The 22,197-nt window shown below is 36.0% G+C and overlaps 3 protein-coding genes across 3 annotated transcripts; all 3 read right to left on the bottom strand.

The window, feature by feature from the left end:
* Positions 1-171: 171 nt before the first annotated feature.
* LOC109181820 (insulin-degrading enzyme-like 1, peroxisomal) lies at positions 172-13,476 on the bottom strand. The gene is made up of 26 exons (XM_019331739.1): positions 13,134-13,476; positions 12,938-13,013; positions 11,246-11,313; positions 10,902-10,993; positions 10,703-10,776; positions 10,579-10,622; positions 10,422-10,473; positions 9,666-9,788; positions 9,468-9,580; positions 6,246-6,408; positions 6,026-6,118; positions 5,637-5,722; positions 5,258-5,344; positions 4,108-4,211; positions 3,812-3,914; positions 3,593-3,688; positions 3,326-3,515; positions 3,163-3,224; positions 2,849-2,953; positions 2,432-2,633; positions 2,138-2,346; positions 1,579-1,703; positions 1,453-1,504; positions 1,287-1,373; positions 782-904; positions 172-639 (listed from the first exon to the last, which is right to left on the bottom strand). The coding sequence occupies exons 1-26, from the start codon at positions 13,260-13,262 to the stop codon at positions 388-390; spliced, it is 2,910 nt and encodes a 969-aa protein (XP_019187284.1). The 5' UTR covers positions 13,263-13,476; the 3' UTR covers positions 172-387.
* Positions 13,477-14,452: 976 nt separating this feature from the next.
* On the bottom strand, positions 14,453-17,008 carry LOC109181822 (pentatricopeptide repeat-containing protein At4g37170-like). The gene has a single exon (XM_019331741.1). It carries the CDS (start codon positions 16,933-16,935, stop codon positions 14,806-14,808), a length of 2,130 nt encoding a protein of 709 aa, XP_019187286.1. The 5' UTR covers positions 16,936-17,008; the 3' UTR covers positions 14,453-14,805.
* Positions 17,009-18,167: 1,159 nt separating this feature from the next.
* On the bottom strand, positions 18,168-20,918 carry LOC109181126. Its single transcript, XM_019330881.1, has 3 exons — positions 20,795-20,918; positions 19,721-20,227; positions 18,168-18,882 (listed from the first exon to the last, which is right to left on the bottom strand). The coding sequence occupies exons 1-3, from the start codon at positions 20,916-20,918 to the stop codon at positions 18,359-18,361; spliced, it is 1,155 nt and encodes a 384-aa protein (XP_019186426.1). The 3' UTR covers positions 18,168-18,358.
* Positions 20,919-22,197: the final 1,279 nt, after the last annotated feature.

Here is a 22,197-nt window from a genome sequence, read left to right as displayed (position 1 = left end):
TGCGTCCATACTCCTCGAAATTCAAAAACTTTGATTTCTCCCAGAAATCCAAAAACTTCGATTTCTCATACGGTGCTAGCCAGTGGAGTCTTAAAAGCAAATATTAACCGATCTCTAATCCGCATCAATTAGGGTATATATATTTTTGGGTAGAAGGAAAAGAAAAAGGAGTATGATAATCCACATTCATAGGCATTGGTGCATAAACAAGAAAGCTTTTGGAATATAGTACAAATATGTATTGCCCTGGTTGGTAACAAATAGTTGTGGCAAATGTATACCATCACTAATCCATTATTTTCTGAACTTCTATAAAATGAAGAGTTCAAAACAAAGGCTTTTTAACTCACACAATGCTGATCTGAGCCGCTGAGGCACTCTCACCTCCTACAGCTTCATAAAACCAAGGCCTCCTTTGAATGAACCGTAGAGCTCGTGAGATCGCCTGAAACTGAATATATCTTCTACCCGAACAACGTGTTGTTCAACCGGCTCATTTTGGTGTGCCTTGAACTCGGCAGAATGAGAGCTGCCATATACTTGGATGCTTAGTGACTTCTTCTGCGGGGCACCAGCTTTTATGTGTTCGTCAAAGAATTCAATCAGGTCTTTTTTAGTCAGCTTCTTGAGTGCTTCAACCTGTTAGACCATTACCGATTATAGGATTCAGATTATAGACTCCAAAACGTTACCGCCCCTCCAGAAAAATGAGGTTTCTTACCATAAAAAGTCTTAACAAATATGATTCTGATAGACAGATAAGTATATGAAATCTTCATACCTCATGTTCCCTCCTATCAAATTTTAGAGTCCCATCAAAAATTTCCCTCCAGTAAAATCGAGATTCTTCTCGTAAATTCTTGTGCTTCTCAAGCTTCATATCGATAAGTGCAGTGACATTGCTCTGTTCCATTACAAGATCACATTTAAGAGCAACAAAGCAGTGGAAAATCAAGAACTGTAAACATAGGAAAAGATAGTACTGTACTATGTAATATAGTATATGCGCTCAAAAGTTCTCCGAATATCTCTCGAATTTGAATATAGTATGAAATATCTACTGTTCTAATCAATATATGTTTAGTCAAAAGAAGATGTCTCCCAAATTTTGGGCTGATCCCGCTTCAGTGTTCTTAGTCCCAGCATTTGATGTTTATCTGCTTATTCTCAGACATAAGCTGTTCTTAATTTAACAGTGTGTAACGCAACTACGCAAGTAATAGGTCAAACGGTTGAGACTGAAGCGTGATGAATGAAACATGGGTAAATTGTTTTACTGAGCTCACCTTAAATTCATCATCTGCCATCTCATAAAGTTTACTCTCAAACATCTTCAAAAATTCCTCGACTCGTGAGTCAATATGTTTAGGGTCCTGCCAAGCACAACATAAAACGTGAAGACCAGTGCTTAACACTAGTGAAATGAAGAAAGGATAAAAATTACGCCAATACCTTAGCTGTAGATTGAATGATAAATTGCACTCCAAGAACACCGAAATCATTCCTAGAAATAGAGTTAGTTCCGTAAAAAAACAAACATCTGCTAGTGAAAATTCAGTTGGAAAGAAAACTACATACCGGGTCAGAAGCACAGTAATATAGCCAAGTTGCTCAACTGATCTAAGTTGATGAAAAGCTGGCTGCTTTGCCATCAGAGCAAAAAGCTGAAGTTTGACATTCAGCAAGAAATCATCTTGATGCACCTGCACAATGAAGCAATGATTGCTGTCAGAAATGAAGTCAAACTGACAACGCATGGGAAAATTCAAGGCACAAAGAACAGACCACAACCTGTTATAAATGAAAGATAAAAACTTCAAGAAGCTACTAGTATTAACCCTCGTACACAACTAAAATAGAAAAAATAAATTCAAAAAAAAAATCCATAAAAGATATTTGAACTCGCCTAGTCCATTCGGACACAGTGAAAAGCTGTGCCCAAGGATGCCCACAGTGTGAACACCACTCAAGAGACCAAATTGGTGTTCTCCTTGAACAATCCCCACTTCTCAACAGCATTTGAGATTGAGGTTAAACAGTCACTTTATGCAAAATAAATAAATTGACCATACATTTCCAACAAGACTAAAACATGGGTTATGTTTATTTTTTCGTTGTTCATTTTATTTGTTAGTACCTGTATATAATGATGGAGAGCAGAATTTTCATCACTTGGATTCAAGCCTTCTCTGGTGTAAATGTAATTTTTCCCTTTGTCAAGCCTAACCACTCTGTTAGTCAAATGTTGAGATGCAAACAATGCCTGAGACAAAGGCTTTGGCCCATTGTAGAAAATATCCTCGACAAGCTTTACCATTGACTCTGCTTCAGTTGGTTCAATATTTCCTGTGAAGAGTGAAAGGGTTGGTGATTTAACACAGAAACAGGACAAACGTGAAATCAAAGCATGAAATCCAAGAAATGTAACAACCTGCAACATAACATTCTAAGAAGGTCCTTGACAACATCAGAGGATAGAACTTCAAGAGATGATCAACTTCAATGTGAGGTAGAAGTTCGAGTGTATCATTCCAAGGCCATGTTTGGTCTTGCAGCATTAGAGAACAATAATACATAGCCTGTTGATATGGCTGCTGGAATTTTAAATTCTGCAATTCCTTTGTTACTAATTCCTACAAGAAGACAAAAGAAATCAACACCAGCAATAGATCCAGTCAGCAGCATTTTAATTGGAAGCATATTCAGAAAAATATTAAAATAGTTATCTCAGATAAACTAGAAATTAGAAATCATGGCTAGATTGCATAAAAGACTGATGGTAAGGTCCTATTTTGACTACAAGTCGAGATCAGCACATCATTAGCAACAGAAAATAGCGGATCCTCACCTTGATCACACAGAATCTATCAGGTTTTACTTCAAACTTTGCAATCTTTTCGACAACTGCTTCCAATAAGACCCTCAACTTGTGATTATATCCAAATACCGTTACCTAAAGGAAAGTGGAAGTGAACAGAAAATAAGACAATATAAATAAACAAAGATCCTAAATGCAAAATGGTAGTATCATATGATAAGGAAAAAAAGAAAAAGAGGTATTTGCATAACAAGGGATAGTTGGCATAGACTTTTTAACCATGTAGTAAGATAAATCTAAAAAATTATCAAAGGAACGTAAAGAAAAGGAAAAGAAGATGATACCTGAAAGCCACTACTTGTGTTGCTTATATTGTAATACAGACCAGCAACCTGTGCATGGTATGCTGAAAGATTGAAACACATAAATTTCTTTTTAAAATTTAGTTGCAGAAACTCTAAGACTGAGCACGAGTGTAATAAGTGTCAACAATACTGGAATACATACCATATTCATTCAAGTAGTCCATCAACAAACGGGTAAAAACATCTGTAAGAAGTTCTGACTCAGGAGAAGCTCCACTATAAGGACAATTGAAGTCTATTTTAACAAATGCCTTTGGAGAAGAAAATGTTGTATCTGGCTTATACCACAACCTTGAATATGGTGACTTTCTCAACAAAGTTGGAAGTTTTGTCTGTTGTGAAGGTCAATACATTAGAATTTTTTTTAAAACAATTAAAAACACACTAAATTATGTAGAGTTTTTCGCACTTTCTCTAAGACATGCTTCAGAGATAGATCAGTTGGAATGAAGACATTGGGGGCTGGAAGATGCAGATCTTCAACAGGGGCTTGATCCATCCATTTCTGGAAAATGAAAATGTCAATGTCTTAATTGAGGATTATTGATTGATGTTGGTCTAAACTCTAAACACCTAGACCACAGAGACAATTCAAAATCACTTATATGGTAGACAACTTGAAAGAAACCTGAATCAGTGAACCATCGATTTTCTCTAAAGAATATGCAGTTCCATACCAAGGCTCACTTGTATCAGTATGCCCCTGAAACATGGTTGACTCCCAGAAAATTCTGTTGAATTTAGAAATAATAGATGAATATAAAAGTTAAAGAAGGGAAACCATATAAAAGCATGTGTCACATAGAAAGGGCAGAAGTATTAATAAGACTATTCTCCTCCAGCTCACATGCCGCCTCACTCCCTTTTTTGTATTAAGAAAACAGGAATTATTTAAGTACATTGTTTGAGAAGCTCTTTACTAACCTCACATTCAGAGGAGTGAGTTCATTTAAGAATGACTGGATAATGCTTGCATTGAATTTTGATGGCAAAGATGATCCTACCAGCCAATCTTCAGGGGGATAGTGCTGAAAAGCAGCATCATGAAAATCATTAAAACTTTCATCTGTCTAACCAACTGTTAACACACAAATTAAGAAGAAAAGAGAACTCCACAACTGACCGCCCTACTTAATATGTAGAACAGTGAAGAACACTCTATTTCAACCATAAGTAGGCTTTCCAACATACTTTACTGCATTTACAGAAGTAGGATTAAACACAGAACCAAAACAGACTGTGAAAGCTACATCCTGCAACAGATTTCGATGAATTTTATCTTTCAAAACTCATTCAAATGTTGTTGTTTTTCCTTCACAAATTTGACACAGCCACAACATTCAGATTGTTCATTAATCATCTATAATTCATTTAATATTGAAGATACATCTGAACTGTGTAGCGAAAGCACTTTAAAGAATGGGAATTAGCATTAAGTGGCACATAACTCATCTCAGTAATGCAACATGATTGCATCCATTCTTCTAAAATCTCAGACACCAAAAGAATAATTTGAAAGAACCAAGGATAAAAATAAATAAATAAATATTTATAAGTAGGGAAAGTACTCTATCATTTCCATGGAACTAAACTCAAAAGAACCCCTTTCCATAGCCCAACAACCCTGAAAGAAAGGCATCCATAAACATCCCAAAAATATAACTAATCCATGTGCAATGAGCTTTCTGGACATTTTCCTCAAAAGGTCTAGTACAGCTTCAACCCAACCCATCAACCTCGAGGGGCAAAATGTGCATTCTGTTCACAGACACACATCATAAGAAACCTCTACAATGTTAGGATGCATATCCCAAATAAGTGACAAGGGGCTTTTTAGTATAGCACCCATAACATATCTCCATAAAGCTATTCCTTAGTCATTACATTTATGTTTTGTAATGCCAATAATCCACCTCCCCTTGCTGTTCAGCAGCAATATTTGGATATAGTGAAGGTGCACTTTCTAAAGTCTCAATAAAAAATAATTAATTATATCTATATAAACTAATATACTAAATTAATAAATAGTGTGTATGCATTATGCCAAACAGAATATTGGCATTGGTTTAAATACCTGCATATTCATCGCAACATTGACAACATAATCAATGGGCCGAGTCTTGTCTTGATAGTGAAAACCAGTTTCACAAATAGCTGAAAGCTTCATAGAATTTAAAATACAAATTATTAAAAAGAAAAAGATAAATAAGATTGTAATCTTTAAAAAAGATAACAGAATCAGCAATAGAAGGCAAAAAAACATCAAGTTCTTTAGCAGTTGACTTTGGTTGCTAATACGCAATACATATGTATCTGCTAAATTTGTGGGTATAAACTTCCATTTAATTATTCCTTTATCAGTATAACTGTATAAGACTATAAGTGCTGCAGAGCTGTCATGCAAATTACATTCTAGTATTCTCAGACATAAATGCAAGCAAAATTGGATGTACCTCATCAAATATCCACTTGCAGGGACCAGCTTGTTGCAGGAGGAGGATGAACTTGAATAGCAAACCCACAACGTCCTCAAAATGCTCTACAATATTTTTATACGGACACATCAATTTTCCAAATTTAAAACACAGTTCCTCATTGTCCTTCTGCAAAGGAAGAGACAAAATATTGGGTGTATATGACATCCACCCCACTTCCACCCAAAAAATCAACACACCCGCAGATGTGCTAACGCACACACAGACACACAAAAAGAAACTTTAAAATGGTGAGTATGGAAAAGTGGCAGAAAGCTTTCAGAAATAAACAAAAGGAAACAAGACCAATAGCCTCCATGTCCTAGTGCCTGAAAATAACCACAAAAAAAAAGGAAAGAAATAACTACCATGACCAGCCTCTGTCAAATCAATAACTACTCTAAAGAATGAAAACTCAAAAGTTGAGTCTGATTCACCAGCAGATAAACTTGTAGCCCAACCTGCAAGAATGTTAATAACCAAAACCTTTTGTAAATATAGAATTCCAAATATATATGCTCAAAGTTGAAAGAGTGACCTTTCAAACAAGATATGATAGATGAAGAAAATTGAAGTGGAAAAACCCACCCAATTTTTTCAAGATGTAAAACAAAGATCCCTCTCCTTCATGGCCAATCAAGTGACCTAGATATCTAGTAGGCCCTTCCATATAATGACGTATGCCTGGTGTTATAGGCCATATAACTCTTAACTTCTGCCCTTGCTTAATCGGAACAGTCTTGACAAGAATCTGAGGGAGAAAACAGTAAATTAAGTCATAAGGGTGCATATCCTACTATACATACAAAGATAGAGGGATGGTTATGACCTTAAGATTTATGCTCTTTTTTCATCCAAATTGTTTCTATATTGTGTTTTAATGATTGTACTTTTAATTTTTTGGATGCATATGCCCTTACCCCATTAATGTTCCAATTAAGTTTTTTTTTTTTTTTTAATCTGTTTGTTTAATGGTTGTACTTCAAATTAAAGAGATTAAAAAAAATTATTAAAAGAACCACAATATAAATTCAACAAATATATATATATGCAAGTTTTTGGTTTTGAGATTAACATATCCTACTAATTTCAAAACTAAAATAGATGTAAAAAAATTTCTATCAAGTCTTGTTAATCAAAGTATACTTAACTCTATAATTATGAATATATTATATTACATGTTTCCCACTAATTTCAAAACTAAATTTTCTATTAAATCTTATTATCAAAACCAAGCTAACCCTATTAAACACCTTTATCAAATTCTATTAGTACAAATAATTTTTTAAAAAATAAATGCTTTGGATTTTACAAATTAATTTTATCTATTTCTTATTATTTTCTTTAATATATCTCAATATAATCATCATTTTAATGTTGGACAAATACATTGGGCACTCATTTTCACGCAACGCACGTGCCGTTGCTAGTAATTAAATATATTTGATTCACATTAACTTTGAAAGCTTCTGTGGGTACATTGAACTGAACAAAAGCTAGGATTAAATAATAACTTAATCAAATATCATCATGGATATTGTTCATTGAGATTACTATTAACCCTTATATCAGGATAACTAACATCATTCATTGACATGTTTCTATGCAATAAGCCTTATACTGGCACTGCCAAGTGCCAACCAGGCAATCGTAGCATGTGTACATCATTGTGGGTGATGGGTGTTGAAAATAAAGAGTTAATTTTATCTATAGGGTTGTGTCTGTTTATGAATAGATGTCAGTTATGGGTAGTTACTTACAGTTATGTATTTGTGTATATATATGTACTGTGTTTCTATATTAGAAACAGAGAATACTAATATAATTTCAGTTTTATATTCATTTCCTAGTCTTGATTCTTCATATTGCTTCCGCCTAACTGGTGGGTGGTGTTATTCTCCACCCGCCAGGCCATTCCATCTCCCAAATTCAACATGGTATCAGAGCCACTTTCCTAGGGCATTTTCCTTACATTTTCCGGCATAAACAGTAGCCCTGAGACTGCCTCTTGAATTTCGACGTATCTATGGTGGTTTGCTTCAAAATCTACAACCACAGTCACTCTCGAAATCGCGCCGGCGACCTTCCCTCACGCGCTGGCACCTGAGCCCACCTCCGGCGTGATTTTCCGAAGAAATTCTCCAGAAACCTCTGTCCGTACCCCGCAACCCCATCTGCGTAGATTTGTCTGTGGTGTATTTTCCCTTGTGATGTATTCTCCGATGAAAATTCTAGATTGTTGTTTTGCCCTTGGACCTTTTGGTGAAAGTTTGAAGGCTTTTTGGGTTTGTTGCCAAACCTCTTTCCGGGGTGTTTTTGGTATAACCGTATTTGTTTCTTTATAATCGGTATACCATACTTAGTCCCTAGGGTTTTCATGTTTGGCACCTTGTTTATTTCCGGAAGCTTCTTTTGTTATTCAATTATCCTATAAGAGGTATAAACAACAATCATGTGGTTTTCTCGGTATTCATACAACAATCATGTGGGCTCTACTACCTCCCATTTGCTGCTCAGATTGGTTTGCTCTATCGTTCGTGATGAAGATTGTTGTTGGCAAATCCTAGAGTGCTTATGTTGTTGTGAGGGTGTTCGTGTCAGTTTGTGACAAGCTTCGTCCCTGGTGCCTTCATTCCCAAGGGTTGTTTATAGCATTGTTCCTCCGAAGCCATCCAGCACTGTTATTCTCTAGCTGCTTTTAATCTTCATTTGTAATTCTAAGTAAGGTAGAGTGTGTGCTTTAATCCAAGCTTGAAACTTCCAGATGTTCAAGCTTGAGGGGGAGTGTTGAAAATAAAGAGTTAGTTTTATCTATAGGGTTGTGTCTGTTTATGAATAGATATCAGTTATGGGTAGTTACTTACAATTATGTATTTGTGTATATATATGTACTGTGTTTCTGTATTAGAAACAGAGAATACTAATATAATTTCAATTTTATATTCATTTCCTAGTCTTGATTCTTCATATTGTTTCCGCCTAACTGGCGGGTGGTGTTATTCTCCACCCGCCAGGCCATTCCATCTCCCAAATTCAACAATGGGATTCTCCAGCTAATGTTTCCTAGGATAATGTAACACAGAAGATTGCATATAGATTTTCCTTAAAACAGTCAAAGGAGTCAATATCATCCTAAGCAAAGTTATTGATTACTGCTTCAGCCTACAGATTACAGATCTTGCTGAATAGTTGAGGGGCAGAATAAATTCTTTTATAAGTTTTACTTCTTTTCTTTTCATTTCATTTCTTTTTTTTTTTTGGGGTGATAAGTAGAATATTTGTTTTCTTTTTTGGTTTTACTTAATACTCTGCTAGCAATATTTATTAAAGTGTTTTATTGATTTTTCATGCATGGGTTGCAACCACTTGGTGCTTCACATTTAAATCCCTCTATTAGCAAAATTTAATAATGTAACTTGACAAAATAATACTCTTATTTTACATATGGATGTTTTATAGGTTTGGTGGGCGGGGTTTGTTCTACCCCAGGCCAGGTGCAATATCAACCATTCACTCATCTTGAGCCATACATCAATAGATGAGAAGTGGCCAGTTCCATTATTCCAGGCCTAGGAAAGAACAATCCAAGTATCTCATTAATAGTTTTGAGTGAGAATGATACAATTGTTGACTTCAGAAGCTTTATGCCAATTTATTGCCATATTGGCAAATAACTAAATAAATAAACATATAATACACACACACATTCAATCAGTTAAATTTGCAATGTGTTGCATTCTTAGCCTCATTTTGCTTATGTAGTATACCCAACTACCCAAGTACAAAAGACCAGACAGTTACACATCATACCTGCAGATGTTCTGGTGTGCAAGGCTGACCAGAAAATTGTGTACGACTTCGATCAATATTTCGGATTTCTTGGAATTTGCTCTGCACCGAGCTCTCAGATTTATCAAGGCTATCTGAAATATACACATTAAAGAAAGAGTTCAAAATATTTGGTAATGCAATATAGCAAATACTGTATGAGCAAATAATTACACATACCCTTTGAATATATGACTAAATGCATGAGGTTCGCCGAATAATTTTCGTCATAAAATTTGAGAAGTTCCTGTCTTGTATCTAGTCCTTTTGCTTTTGGCCTGACCTCCAATGTATCCCAACTTCCTGTGCATGATAAGAAGATGGAAGAAATTAACATTGCCAGATAGCACAAGCGACATACATACATATAGTGACTACCAAAGCAATTAAATATTCATATCACTCAATAAATATACTCCTCTAGTCCTATTAATTAGCCTACCTTTATTTTTTAAGGGCTGTCTAAGTAAACATTTATTAAGATTGCATTTCTAATTACCTCTATACATACACATCTATTTGAGGAAGGAATGTGTCCTAAAAAAGAAGCTAGTTTAACCCAAACTTATTATCTAGCAGGGTTTTTGCAAACAAGCACTCATTTTGATTTCCATAAGATCACCAGTTTCAAAAGTGAGATGCAAACAGAAAAGTTCTTAACCAATTGCTGGGAGTTTCACCTACAAATCCAGGCACAAACTACTAAAGTGCAAAGCTAATATCATTTCCAAAGTGAGGTTTCATCAATCAGATGCATATGGAAATAGAATAGAGAAAACAAAAAGCATATGGAAGACAACTGCATTCAACTATACAAGGTAGGAGATAACTTAACAGACTTCATTTCACATTTACACCAAAATTTTATGCAGGAGCTTCAAAATGGTAAAACAAATCCAATATGTGTATGTAAATATCACAAATAGCATTGGGAACCTGTGCTGAACTTATGGTACGGATGATCTTCTGCACTAAGATGTTTGTGAAGCTGCAAAGATTTTTTTCCAAAGAAGCATCAAATTAAGATTTCTTCGCCAGAATAACCAATAGGTCATTTCAAATTTGAAAAAAAAATAAAAATAAAAAAAAAAACCTGGTTCATTCTCCAACCATCAGAGAGTAGATTCTTTCGGTGTTCTGCAGTATGGACAATCAACAGTTAATTATCTGTAAATAGAAAGAAAAGATCATCTAGGTGGAAAACAACACCACTTAACCAGAATCAACAGCTTTAATTTCTCTCATAGTAGCATCCGGTGACATCAGTGGCTTGATGAAGAACTGTGCAAACCTGAAGAATAAACTTCATGAAAAACCCCAAAAGAAACTTCAAGAGGAAAAAATGTAGAACTGGGAGGGATGCTAAAGGAAACATAACATAAAATAAGTAGTTCGTGAAAAGCATAAGAGTTATACCTGTCCAAGGCTTCTTCAAAACAATCAGTGTTAACATCAAAGAAGTAGTTTGTGTGCTCAGAAGAAGTAAAAGCATTTGTACTGCCTCCATGCTAAACAATAACAGAAGTATATATAAGGAAGTTTTAAATACTTTATTTTTAAATTTTGGACTACATAATTTTAGAAAAACATTGAAGTGAAATAAAGAAAAAAACATTGACAGAACCAGAAAGCAACATCAGGATAGGAAAGAAAAACTAGAAAATTAAAGCTTTTTATGGAGCATGCTGGTAGCCAAAGGAATGAAGAACAGAGATGCGAAAGCAGATAAAAAAAAAATTTAAAGAATGGAATGCAAGTACCTCTGTGATATACTTTGAGTAACTATCTTCCTTGGGATACTTCTCACTTGCATAAAACAGCATATGCTCTACAGAAGCAAACACAAATCAAGAATGTTACATCTGGCTAACAACCACTACAACAACAGAAGGCAGCCCATGCCAGAGTGCCACTAAACCCTCCACTCATTTAGCTAATTAGCACACATAGGGGATAACTAAGTCTTGCCCTGATTCCTTGAAAACATCAAAGCCACCCACCCTCTCTCTCTTTTCCTTCATTTTTTGTATGTATCCTCTACATCTTCTTAAACCTCCTAGATGACATCAACACCTCCCAGTAACCCTTTAGGGCCCCACCTCTCCTCTGATTTTATTCTTTGCTTCCTCTGCCTCTACTTTGTTCACCTTCTGAGCATATTTTACATTCTTTTCTATTTTCCAAATTTCAATTTCTCTTCTTTTTCATTCTTCAAATTTCCAACGTTCCAATTTCTCCTCTTCATTCTCTTAAGGCTCTATTTGCTCAACTACCTGATAAACTAGCTGTAGTTGATAAGCTAGCAGTAGCTATTGGTAGTTATTAGAAGCTAGCTGGACGTTGATAAATGATAACTGAAATCTAGCAGACTGTATTGGAGGCGTTAGGTAATGAACTAACTTTTTCATGTAAAATGACTTTAAAGGGTATGTTTTTGTTTTTGTAATAAGATAAATTATACAATTTATATTTATTTTATATGAGAGAAAGAGTGTGTATGCGGTGGTAATAAAGGAAGAAAAAAAAAAAAAAAAAAGAGTTTCCATTTCTATAAAAGGGTAAGAGTAAAACCAAAATAAATTATTGGAAACTAGCTTATAAATTCTCAAATTTAGCCTATGAGAAGCTTCAACTACTCTAAAAGCCAAAGCTACCAAAAGTTTGTTGCCAAACACACTCTAAATATTTACTTGTCCATGTTAAAAGATAGAAATTTTTTCCTTTAAACTTGAACCATAATATTTAAATATTTGCTAATTTCTGACTGTAGTTTGCTGTATTTATGTATGAGAGTTGGAATGTATATCTTCTGGGTATGTTAAATTTAATTAGATGAAAGAATTCGGAAAAAATAAATAAATCCTCATTTCTTGGACACTACAAAATTTATACACATTCGTGCTATAGAGACATCATGTTTTAGTGTGCCTTGAACCTCTAACAAATTTTTACGGAGAAACTACTAAGAACACCTGTTAAATGTCTATATTATTCAAGTGCGTCAATAAAGGTGATGTATACTATTTATATGATGTAAGTACAATGGGCTTAAAGGTGAAATTTCATTGGCAAGGAAAATGAATAGTAAGCAATGCAACAAAGAATTACTTCATTCTGACTTCAGCCTATCGCCTATTAATCTTTTAACAGCAAATTTCTTCTCCCCCAAAGCTTTTCTGTTTTCTTTTTATTTTTCCCCCCTTTTCCCAATAGGTAGGTACAAGTGATGTTGCCCAAGGAAAATAAAAAATGTTTACAGCATGAAGCTGCAGTTATCTATAGCTTTCAGATTAAATCACTAGCTCAGCCATAACTGCATCCCATAGTAGTTAAAAACAGTGATTTAGTGAAGCAGCCATAGAATTATAGAAACAACCTCCCTAGTCCCCACACTGCAGCAAATGACAACATATGAAGACAAAAATCATGGTCAAAGTATGGGCATTATATACCTAGGAAATGGGCAAGGCCTTCAAGACCCTTTGGATCGCTAAAGGCACCAACCCCAACATCCATGGAAGCAGCACACTGCACAAAACGCAGGTTAAAGCATTGATTACGTTTCAATCGAAGTCTAGAGCATTAAAATTCAACGAAATGGGTTCCCCTAAAATACAATTAAAACGTAATTATTTCCGAAATTGAAACCTTATCAGTTTCAGGATCGCTGATGAGAAGGACCTCCAGAGAATTCGGAAGCACGATTCTTCTGTACTCCCGTTTGTCCGTTCGAGGCTTCGTTATCTCAACCACATCTTCCCTCTTTCCAACCGCCATTCTCTTCCTCCACTGCCGTCAACGCCTAATTGGATACTTTATATGTGTGTATTCTGTAATTCTATATGTATCTATAGAGAGAGAAATGAGGAAGAGGATGAATAGAGGACTGTGGTTCTTTCTTTCTTGGTATTGACTTGAGGATTGGGATTATTGTGTGAGTCTGTAAATTTTAGAGGAAGGTACGCGCGCATGGATGAGGAAGATTCTTTGCTGATTCTTGTGTAACAATTCTACCCTGTTTGGTTCACAAAAGATGAAATTTCCTAGTCTCCAACATTATAACCCAATATAATAGGAAGGAATAAATCATGATAACTTAGTTATTTATTAAATGAGACTCCGTGTTTAAAAGCTACAAGAAACTTAAATCATGTATTTTTATTTACAATCTACCACTTAAAAATCAACTATCTCAATTGGTTACAAGGAAACAACGATCCAATCGGGATCCAGTATCATCAGTGACAGTGTAGGAACAACCACTGTGCGCAGCAAACAAATGTCTAACTTATGTAGTGGTTACCATGATTTACATCCTCTTATATGCTATGTCGGTGGAGTGTAGAAGACCCTTGGAATTGAGAATTCTACCTTTTGAAAACAACTAAATTACTTATATTTTTGTTCATCTTTAGTATATTACAAAATTATTTTTACTACACTAAAATATTTTAATACATATTTATTTGTAATATAATATTCATCTATATTATGTTAATGATATTTATTTTATATGACCATAAATCTAAATTGTAATGTATATAAACATTAAATTGCATGTACATCATATATATTTCATTCATTTTGTAGTAAGTTAATAATTTTCATTTTATTTGTTCAAGAAAACAAAGTTTATTGCATATAAATATTACTATGTGCATCATAATTGTAGTGTACAGTGCATCATCCTTTTAGAATAAGTTCTACCTTATACATTGGCCCACAGTATATGAATTGGATATATACCTTATCAATAACTAAATGTGAAATGATAAGTAGGACACACAAGAACTCTAAGGGAGAAGCATTTTCATTTTTTAAACGCATTTTCACATAAAAACTCATTAAAATCTTTCCAAAACACTGTGAAGCTGTGTTTCTGAAAAAATTAAAAAAACATGGGTTCTTATAATCTTATGCAATTATAGTGCTTGTATACTTGCATCCCTCAAGGCCGCAAGTCTCCCTTCTGTTAATAAGATTATGAAATCAATATGAAGCAAAATGTGCTTACATTCTCTAATAAATACAAGAAATAAAAGTTGAACAAACCAAAAATGGTGGTATACAGTATTGCAGACTACCCTTTCCCAGATGAGTCCACAATGAAAGCTATAAAACCCATTAAGCCATGGATCTTCCACTTCACAGGTCTGCACCCTGGCATAATATTTTGCAGATGGAGATACAACCACACCATTATAACTTCCCTACCAATTAAGAGAGTTGTCTAAGTGGTATGAATGTGGTAATCATTTTCCCCTTGTGGTGATGCCAATGAGGCGGCTGGTGAAGAAATCGGCTATATGGGAAGCCAAAATCACCAGTACTCGCTGCATGAACAGGCTCCGTCCTGAAAACAGTGGAAGCGGCTTGAATCCCGGATGATTATTCTTCTCTGCACAATCTTTGAGATATATTTCATGGCGGTATGGCAGTCAACGCAAATCCTTAGATTCTTGAAGACCTTAATTGGTGTTCCGGGTGGAGTAGAAATAACGCCAAATGCAACCGCAAGCTTTTCGCTGTGATAGGATAGGTTCTGCTCTTTCTGCTCTTCTTCAACATCGTGTAGCACCATATCCGTGTCCGGGATATAGCCATCTTCTTTCATTTTCTTTGAAAGTTCAGCCAAGAACTCGTATATTTCTTTAGATCTTGGATGTGAATCATCACCAACTAAGAAAACGTGGACTTTCCTCTGGGCGTGAATCCAGCTCTTACCCGGTTTCTTTACCACTCCTCTATCATCCATGGCTTTTCTAATCTTCGCCACTTCATCCCATTTACCAGAGTTCGCATACATGTTTGCAAGGGTGACATAAGTAGCTGCATTATCAGGCTCTATTTCAAACAGTGCTTCAGCTGCTCGCCTTGCAACTTCAAGGTTTCCATGAATTCTGCAGCCACCAAGTAACGAAGACCATAGGAACTTATCGGGCTTCATTGGCATTTGATTTAAAAGGTCTTCGACCTCTTTAAATCTTCCTGAACGACTCAATAGATCAACCACACAAGCATAATGATCTTGAGTATGTGTTAATCCATGTTTTTCCTTTATCGAGTGGAAATACTCAAGCCCCTTATCAACTAGCCCGGCATGGGTGCATGCAGAAAGAACCCCAATAAAGGTAATGTGATCAGGCCGAATACCAGATTCTAGCAGCCGCTCAAAATACACAAGCGCCTCGAGGGGTTGACCATTTTGGGCAAAACCATTGATAAGTGAAGTCCAAGAAACTAAATCAGGTCTTGGAAGCTGCTTAAAAACATTATAAGCACTTTCAATATTTCCACATTTGGCATACATATGAACAAGGGCACTTGTAGCAAAAGCAAGAATATCATACCCATACCGCACCATGTAACCATGAATTTGTTTACCCAGACACTCGGTCGTTTGACATGCACAGGCATTCAAAAGCCCAGCAAATGTAAACTCATTTGGCATAACGCCCGAGTCCAACAAATTTGAGAACAACGAAAAGCCCTCCTCCCATCTCCCATCCTCAAAGTACCTATCAATCATTGCTGTCCAAGAAACCACGTCTTTATCCAATGTCCTATCAAAAATGTGCCTTGCTTCATCAACGCTCCCACATTTTCCATACATGTCAGACAATGCACTCCAAACAGCAGCATCTGTATCCAACCCCGTCCTCATAATATGGCAATGGATCTCCTTCCCCAACCATAAAGACTGAATTGAAGCTGAAGCCGCCAGAGCACTAGAAACTGTAAATTTATTAGACTTACAGCCCTCATATCTCTGCATCACTCCGTACAAGTTCAGTGCATCTTTAGGCTTGGCATGCCTAACATAACCTGAAATCATGGCCGTCCAAGAGAAGTTATCTCTCTCGGGCATTTCATCAAACAATTTCCTTGCATCCTCAATCAACCCAGCTTTCGCATAACCAGAAATCAAAATATTCCAAGAACACAAGTCCCTCTCACCCATTTCATCAAACACTTGACGGGCTTCCAAGGGTCTATCACATTTGCAGTAAAACTCAATAATTCGATTGGAGATGAAAACCCCGGGCGTAAAATTAGATCTTTTTAAGTGGGCGTGCACTTTCCTCCCCTCCTCAAGCGCTCGCTGCTCAATGCAGAGCTGGAAAAGTGCCGAGTATATGGCAGCAAAAGGGTAGCCGATTTCGTTTTCAAGTAGTCGAATGGCATCTTTTAAACGCCGTTGCTGGCAGAGTATATCAAAGGCTTCCTTGAATTTCTTCTCCCTGCACAAGCGGGTGATGAGCGAATCTTTGTTATCTGATTTAAAGAAAGCCTTTTGAGGGTATAGAGTCTGCTGATTCGATAAAGAAGAAAAATGCGAAGGGGAGCTTAGAGTCGTCTGCAAATGGGTGAAGCGTGAAGGATGATGGTGAAGACGATGATGCGGTGTTGAGTTGAATAGTGATCGGAGATGCAGAGCACGTTGTCTCATTGTAGATATTGCCACTTGCCAGAGAAGGAAGAGGCGCGCCTCATTCAATCCTCCAGCTTAAGTTCATTTTGGCGCCACCAATGAGACAATTTTTTTTTTTTTTTTTTTTTTTTTAGGGCTTGTTTGGTTCGCGGAAACGGAAAATATTTTAAGGGAAGTGGAATTGAAAATCCATGGAAAAACAATTACTAGAAATATAATTTCATTGTTTGGTTGATAGAAATAGAATTACTGAGAAAGTGAGAATACTAATTCATATTGTTTGGTTAGATTTAGAATTGTAACGAATAATAAGAGGAAATTTCAATTTTGGTCATATGACTATAAGGGTCTTGTTAATTTCAGCCCCTGACTTTCAAAAGTGTCTTAGTACCTTTAACTATGCAATTTTTGTCAATTTTGGTTATTCCGGCCAAATTGCCGGTCAAATTTCGCCGGAAAATTTTAATAGTTAAAATAATGAGGGTATTTTGGTCATTTCAAACCTCTTTTCTTCTTCTCCAGTGAGTCTATCCCTTTCTCTCCCGTTTCCGACGTTCTTTCTCCATGTACACCTTATCTTTAATATCATCAAGCCTCCTTTCCGAATCATCTTAGTTCATTGCATTCACTATAAACGGGAGAGGAAGGGATGGACTTGTCTGGGAAAAAGAAAAGAGACGTGAAATGACCAGAATACCCTCATTATTTTAACAATTAAAATTTTCCGGCGAAATTTGGCCGGCAATTTGACCGGAGGGACCAAAATTGACAAAAATTTCATCGTTAAGGTACTAAATTGACACTTTTAAAAGTCAAGAACTGAAATTAACAAGACCCCTATAGTCTTATGACCAAAATTGAAATTTTCTCTGAATAATAAGTATAAAAACTTATATGCTCCTACAAATTAATAAGAGTAATATAATTTAAAAAAAAAACAAATGTAAAATAGTCAAGTTATATCACTTTAAAATAATAAAATCAATAATCTTTAGAGGCAAAAATATTTGTTAAATGACTCCAACCAAGATCGTTTGATACGGTGAGAATTACATAGTAATCTTATTGATTCCTGATTTTTATTTGTGCATTAAAGTTAATTTTCGTCCTACATACAAAAATTTTGAAAATGATATAAACCATGATTTAAAGACTCTATGAAAAATAATTTTAATTTATTATTCCAACTTTGTTTAAAACATCTTTTCACACTTTTCATTCTCCAATTCTGTAAATAAATTTGAAAAAAATAGGGGAAATAATCACTATTTTTAAAAAAACTTGTGTAATATTTAAACTCAAACATGAACTCCATAGACTGAGAACATTGCCCTGTTACATCAGGTAATGCAGCAAGTAAATAACATGAGAAATGAAAGTTGGAAATCTTTGGGTCTACAGATTCTCTGTGTTTTTCTCCATTTTCTGGGCAACCCAATCATTATTTACGAACAGGGAACACTCTAACATCATCGATGACAGGGCCACAAATGTGGGCAAAATCGTTAAGGTTCGTGTGATAGAATGGGCTGTAGAAAGTGATCCTCGTCCGGGTCGAGGTTGCTCGGAAGTTAAGGCTGACAGTTTTGAACCATCCCTTTCCGGTGGAGACAAAGGCGGCTCTCACGGTTTCCCGGCCGGCGAAAGCTTGCACGGTCATGGATCCATGGCAGCCGTTGCTGGCGTCGCCGATGGTGAAGGTGAGGGTGTAGCGCCGGTTGGGGAGTGTTCTGATGATCTGGGCAATGGCGGTTTCTCTCCCTCCGACGAGTTCCACGGCGGCGCGGCCTCTGGGCACCAGGAAATGCTTGGAGTCTATGTACTTCACCGGCTTGAGGGACTCCACGATCCAGCCGGGGATGGGTGAGTATGGGTCTTGTCCCTTGGGGAGTACGAGGACTCCGGTTGAGAAGTTGTTGAATAGATGAGGTCCACTTTCAAATCCTCCATTTTTCACCAAATTCCCTGAATATCATATTAAAACTTGTAATAAATATTATGATTTCTACTATAAGTAACAAGTAACTATCATAGATTTAAACCGTCTCATAAATTAAGATTTATGGGACAATTTCACCCCAGCTAAGTGTGACTCTTCCAAATTTGGTCATCAATTATTGATATTTTCAATTTTGATTCCACTATAACTTTTAAATCACTGTCACATAGTCTTTCTAACATGATTTCTGGTTATTAATGACTAAAAATTTGAGTTAATTCCAGCAATGGTCCTCCGACTATATTGATTTTTCAAAATTAGTCCCTGACTTTTAATTTGGACACTTTACATCCTTTGACTTTCAATTTCTTTCCAATTGAGGTCCTTTCATCAGATTACGGTAAATTGGACTTTAAATGAAAGGGTAAAATAGTCATTTCATCTGCCTAATGTATAATTCTTCGTATTTCTTCTTTGTATACACGACTTCGGACATCAGATTTACTTAATTGCTTGATCCCTAATGGAATTTTGTTCTTCGAGTGGATTTAGGAATTAAGCAATTAAGTGGATCTGATGTCCGAAGTCGTGCATACAAGGGAGAAATACGAAGAATTATACATTAGACATATGAAATAATTACTTTATCCTTTTATTTAAAGTCTAATTTACCGTAATCTGACAAAAAGGACCTCAATTGAAAAAAAAATTGAAAGTCAAGAGACGTAAAGTGTCCAAATTAAAAGTCGATGACTAATTTTAGAAAACCAATATAGTCGGAGTCCATTGCTGAAAAACAAGTAACTTTCTTGAAAGGTAAAATTACCATTTCCAATCTCCACATAAGAAACTTGAGTTACCCACCTTTTGTGTACTTGAGGGGGAGCATTTCCTTGATGGCAACAGCATCAATGAGGGGTCCACAAGTGGGGTCCTCTTGCACACCAGGGTTATGAAACGTGAGCTTAACGAGTCCAGAAGGTGCTCTGAACGTCCATGCATAAGTGTCGCCGCCGTCGGCGCTATAAAGCGTCTGAATCGGAAGGTCACTTTTCTGGCCGCCGGCGCCGGGAATTGAAACGGAGAGGACTTCATCTTGCGCACAGGTCCTAGTTGCGCCAAAGGTGACGGAGTATATCGCCCCCGGCTTCACCTTCAAGTACTGGGAGATGGAGGCCTCATTGCCGAGCCGCACGGCGTGGGCCCCGCGAGGGATGGCGAAGTAGAACCCCCCTGGTTGGGGCCCACCGCTCACGTACTCTACTATGCCACTGATTTCCCACCTGGGTAGTGATCTCCTCCCTATGATCACTGTCTTGTTTAGGTTTGATCTCTTCGGCCCTTCCTCAAAGTTCCCATTTGCCACTAGCCCTGCCAAAAATGGAATAAGATAATTTTTCAGTGGTTATACAAAGTTTTCTAGCAATATCATATGCATGACACCAATATTAATGCTTATTCAAGAAAAGTAATGTATGTAACACATTGAACCACATGATGATGTTCCAAACACAACTAGAAAACACTTTATTTTGAGCAACTCCAGCCAAGTTGGTCAAGAAAAACAATGAAAGTCCGCACTGGCTTAGCTTAACGATTCAGTAGGCAGTATTCGGTAAAAAGACCAAGTTTCGAACCTCAACGGCGGCAGCAGTATGGGGATTATGTTCAAAGTGGGCAGATCTCTTGTCCGCACCGACATTTAGCCATGTCTGTTGAGCCATTGAGTTACCATGATTTTCATCATCCAAAATGCTCTATTAGGTTAGGGTGTAAGGGGGCCTTGGATTTTAAATAAGAAAATATAATGAACTAATTAAAATTTACATGCAGTAAATTTGATGGATTTTATTCATGCATGCATGCATGTCTAAAATGTCCCTAGCTAGCTATGATGTAAAGAGCAATGCAACATAGACTACAACAATAAAAGATTACCATCAAGAGGTGGAGGAGCAGCTGCAAAAGCAAAACTGCAGCATAAAGAGAAGATTAGTAGAAAAGAAAGAGACAGAAAAGAAGCCATTATATTTCTGATGAGGAGTTCAAGGATGAGAGACATGGACAGACAGGGTTTATAGCATATTTAAAGACTATAGTTTGAACTTTGAAAAGCCATATGCATAGTGCCACCAAATTAGCCGCAAGATATGTTCAGGTTGTCTCATTTATTTTTCTTATTCCAATTAAAAATTAGACATTTTGACCTAGAAATTAGGGTCCGTAGTTGAGCTAATCTAATTCTTTTCAATGCCCTTTCAGTCAAACATGTCTTACAAAGTATTCCTAGTGCGGTTAATATAATTATCTTGTGTGCTTTAATTTGCTGATTATTAATTACGTAGGTAGTAATGAGTTTACCCCGTGCACACCTTTAAGTAATGTTGCGATTTTTCTTGACACTAATAAAATTAACTTTTGGAGACACGAAAAGGGATAGTGATATAATTGATAATTATATTAAATTTTGATTAATTTAAAATTGAATTGATGTCGAACATTATTAAATCTTGATGGACGGTGATGATGCTTCTTGTGTCTCTAAAAGAATATGATAAGAAGGGTTCAACTCACATGGCTTCATCAGTACAAGGACGTACAATGCATATTATAGTCAACTTATCATGAGGCTAATTAAGTGCATTTCATTTAAACTTAACTTGTCATTACATTACCTCAAGTTAAAGACAGCACCCAATTAATGCACATGCAAATGCACGTGCTAGCGGTTGGATATATAGATATGATACAAAATCAAATATATTAAGCTTAATCAAGTATGCATTAAGGGCATCCCCACAATAGATGTTTGCTGATTTTTTTTTCCTGAACTTTTGACTTAATTAAATGAGAGAATAAATTGAATTATTAAGAGCAACTAGACCTTTTTTTAGGTCAAAAAATAAAATAAATCGAAAAAAAAAAACAAACAAATAAACAAAGAAAAGGAGAGTGGTCACTTGTGTCCAAGGGGCGCGATTGGTGTACGAAATGCTCACCAATAACTACGCTCCTTTATTTTTCTTTTTGGGGACTTTACAAAAAACTAGGGGTGTACGTGCAATTGGTTAATCATCCGGTTAACCAAACTATTTTAACAGAATTGTTTTAACTGAAACTTTTATAAGTTTAACCGTTAATCAAATCAAACTTTATATTACCGAATTAGAGAAAATTTCAATTTTGGTCATATGACTATAAGGGCATTGTTAATTTTAACACTTGACTTTTAAAAGTGTCAATTTAATACCTTGACTATGTAATTTTTGTCAATTTTGGTCACTTTGGCCAAATTGACGGTCAAATTTAGCCGAAAAAATTTAATCCAACATTTAGTCTAG

This window comes from Ipomoea nil, unplaced genomic scaffold (genome assembly GCF_001879475.1).
Source record: "Ipomoea nil cultivar Tokyo-kokei standard unplaced genomic scaffold, Asagao_1.1 scaffold1043, whole genome shotgun sequence".
NCBI lineage: Eukaryota > Viridiplantae > Streptophyta > Magnoliopsida > Solanales > Convolvulaceae > Ipomoea > Ipomoea nil.
The sequence above is the reverse complement of the archived record's forward strand: the minus strand, read 5'-3'. Positions and strand labels throughout refer to the sequence as shown.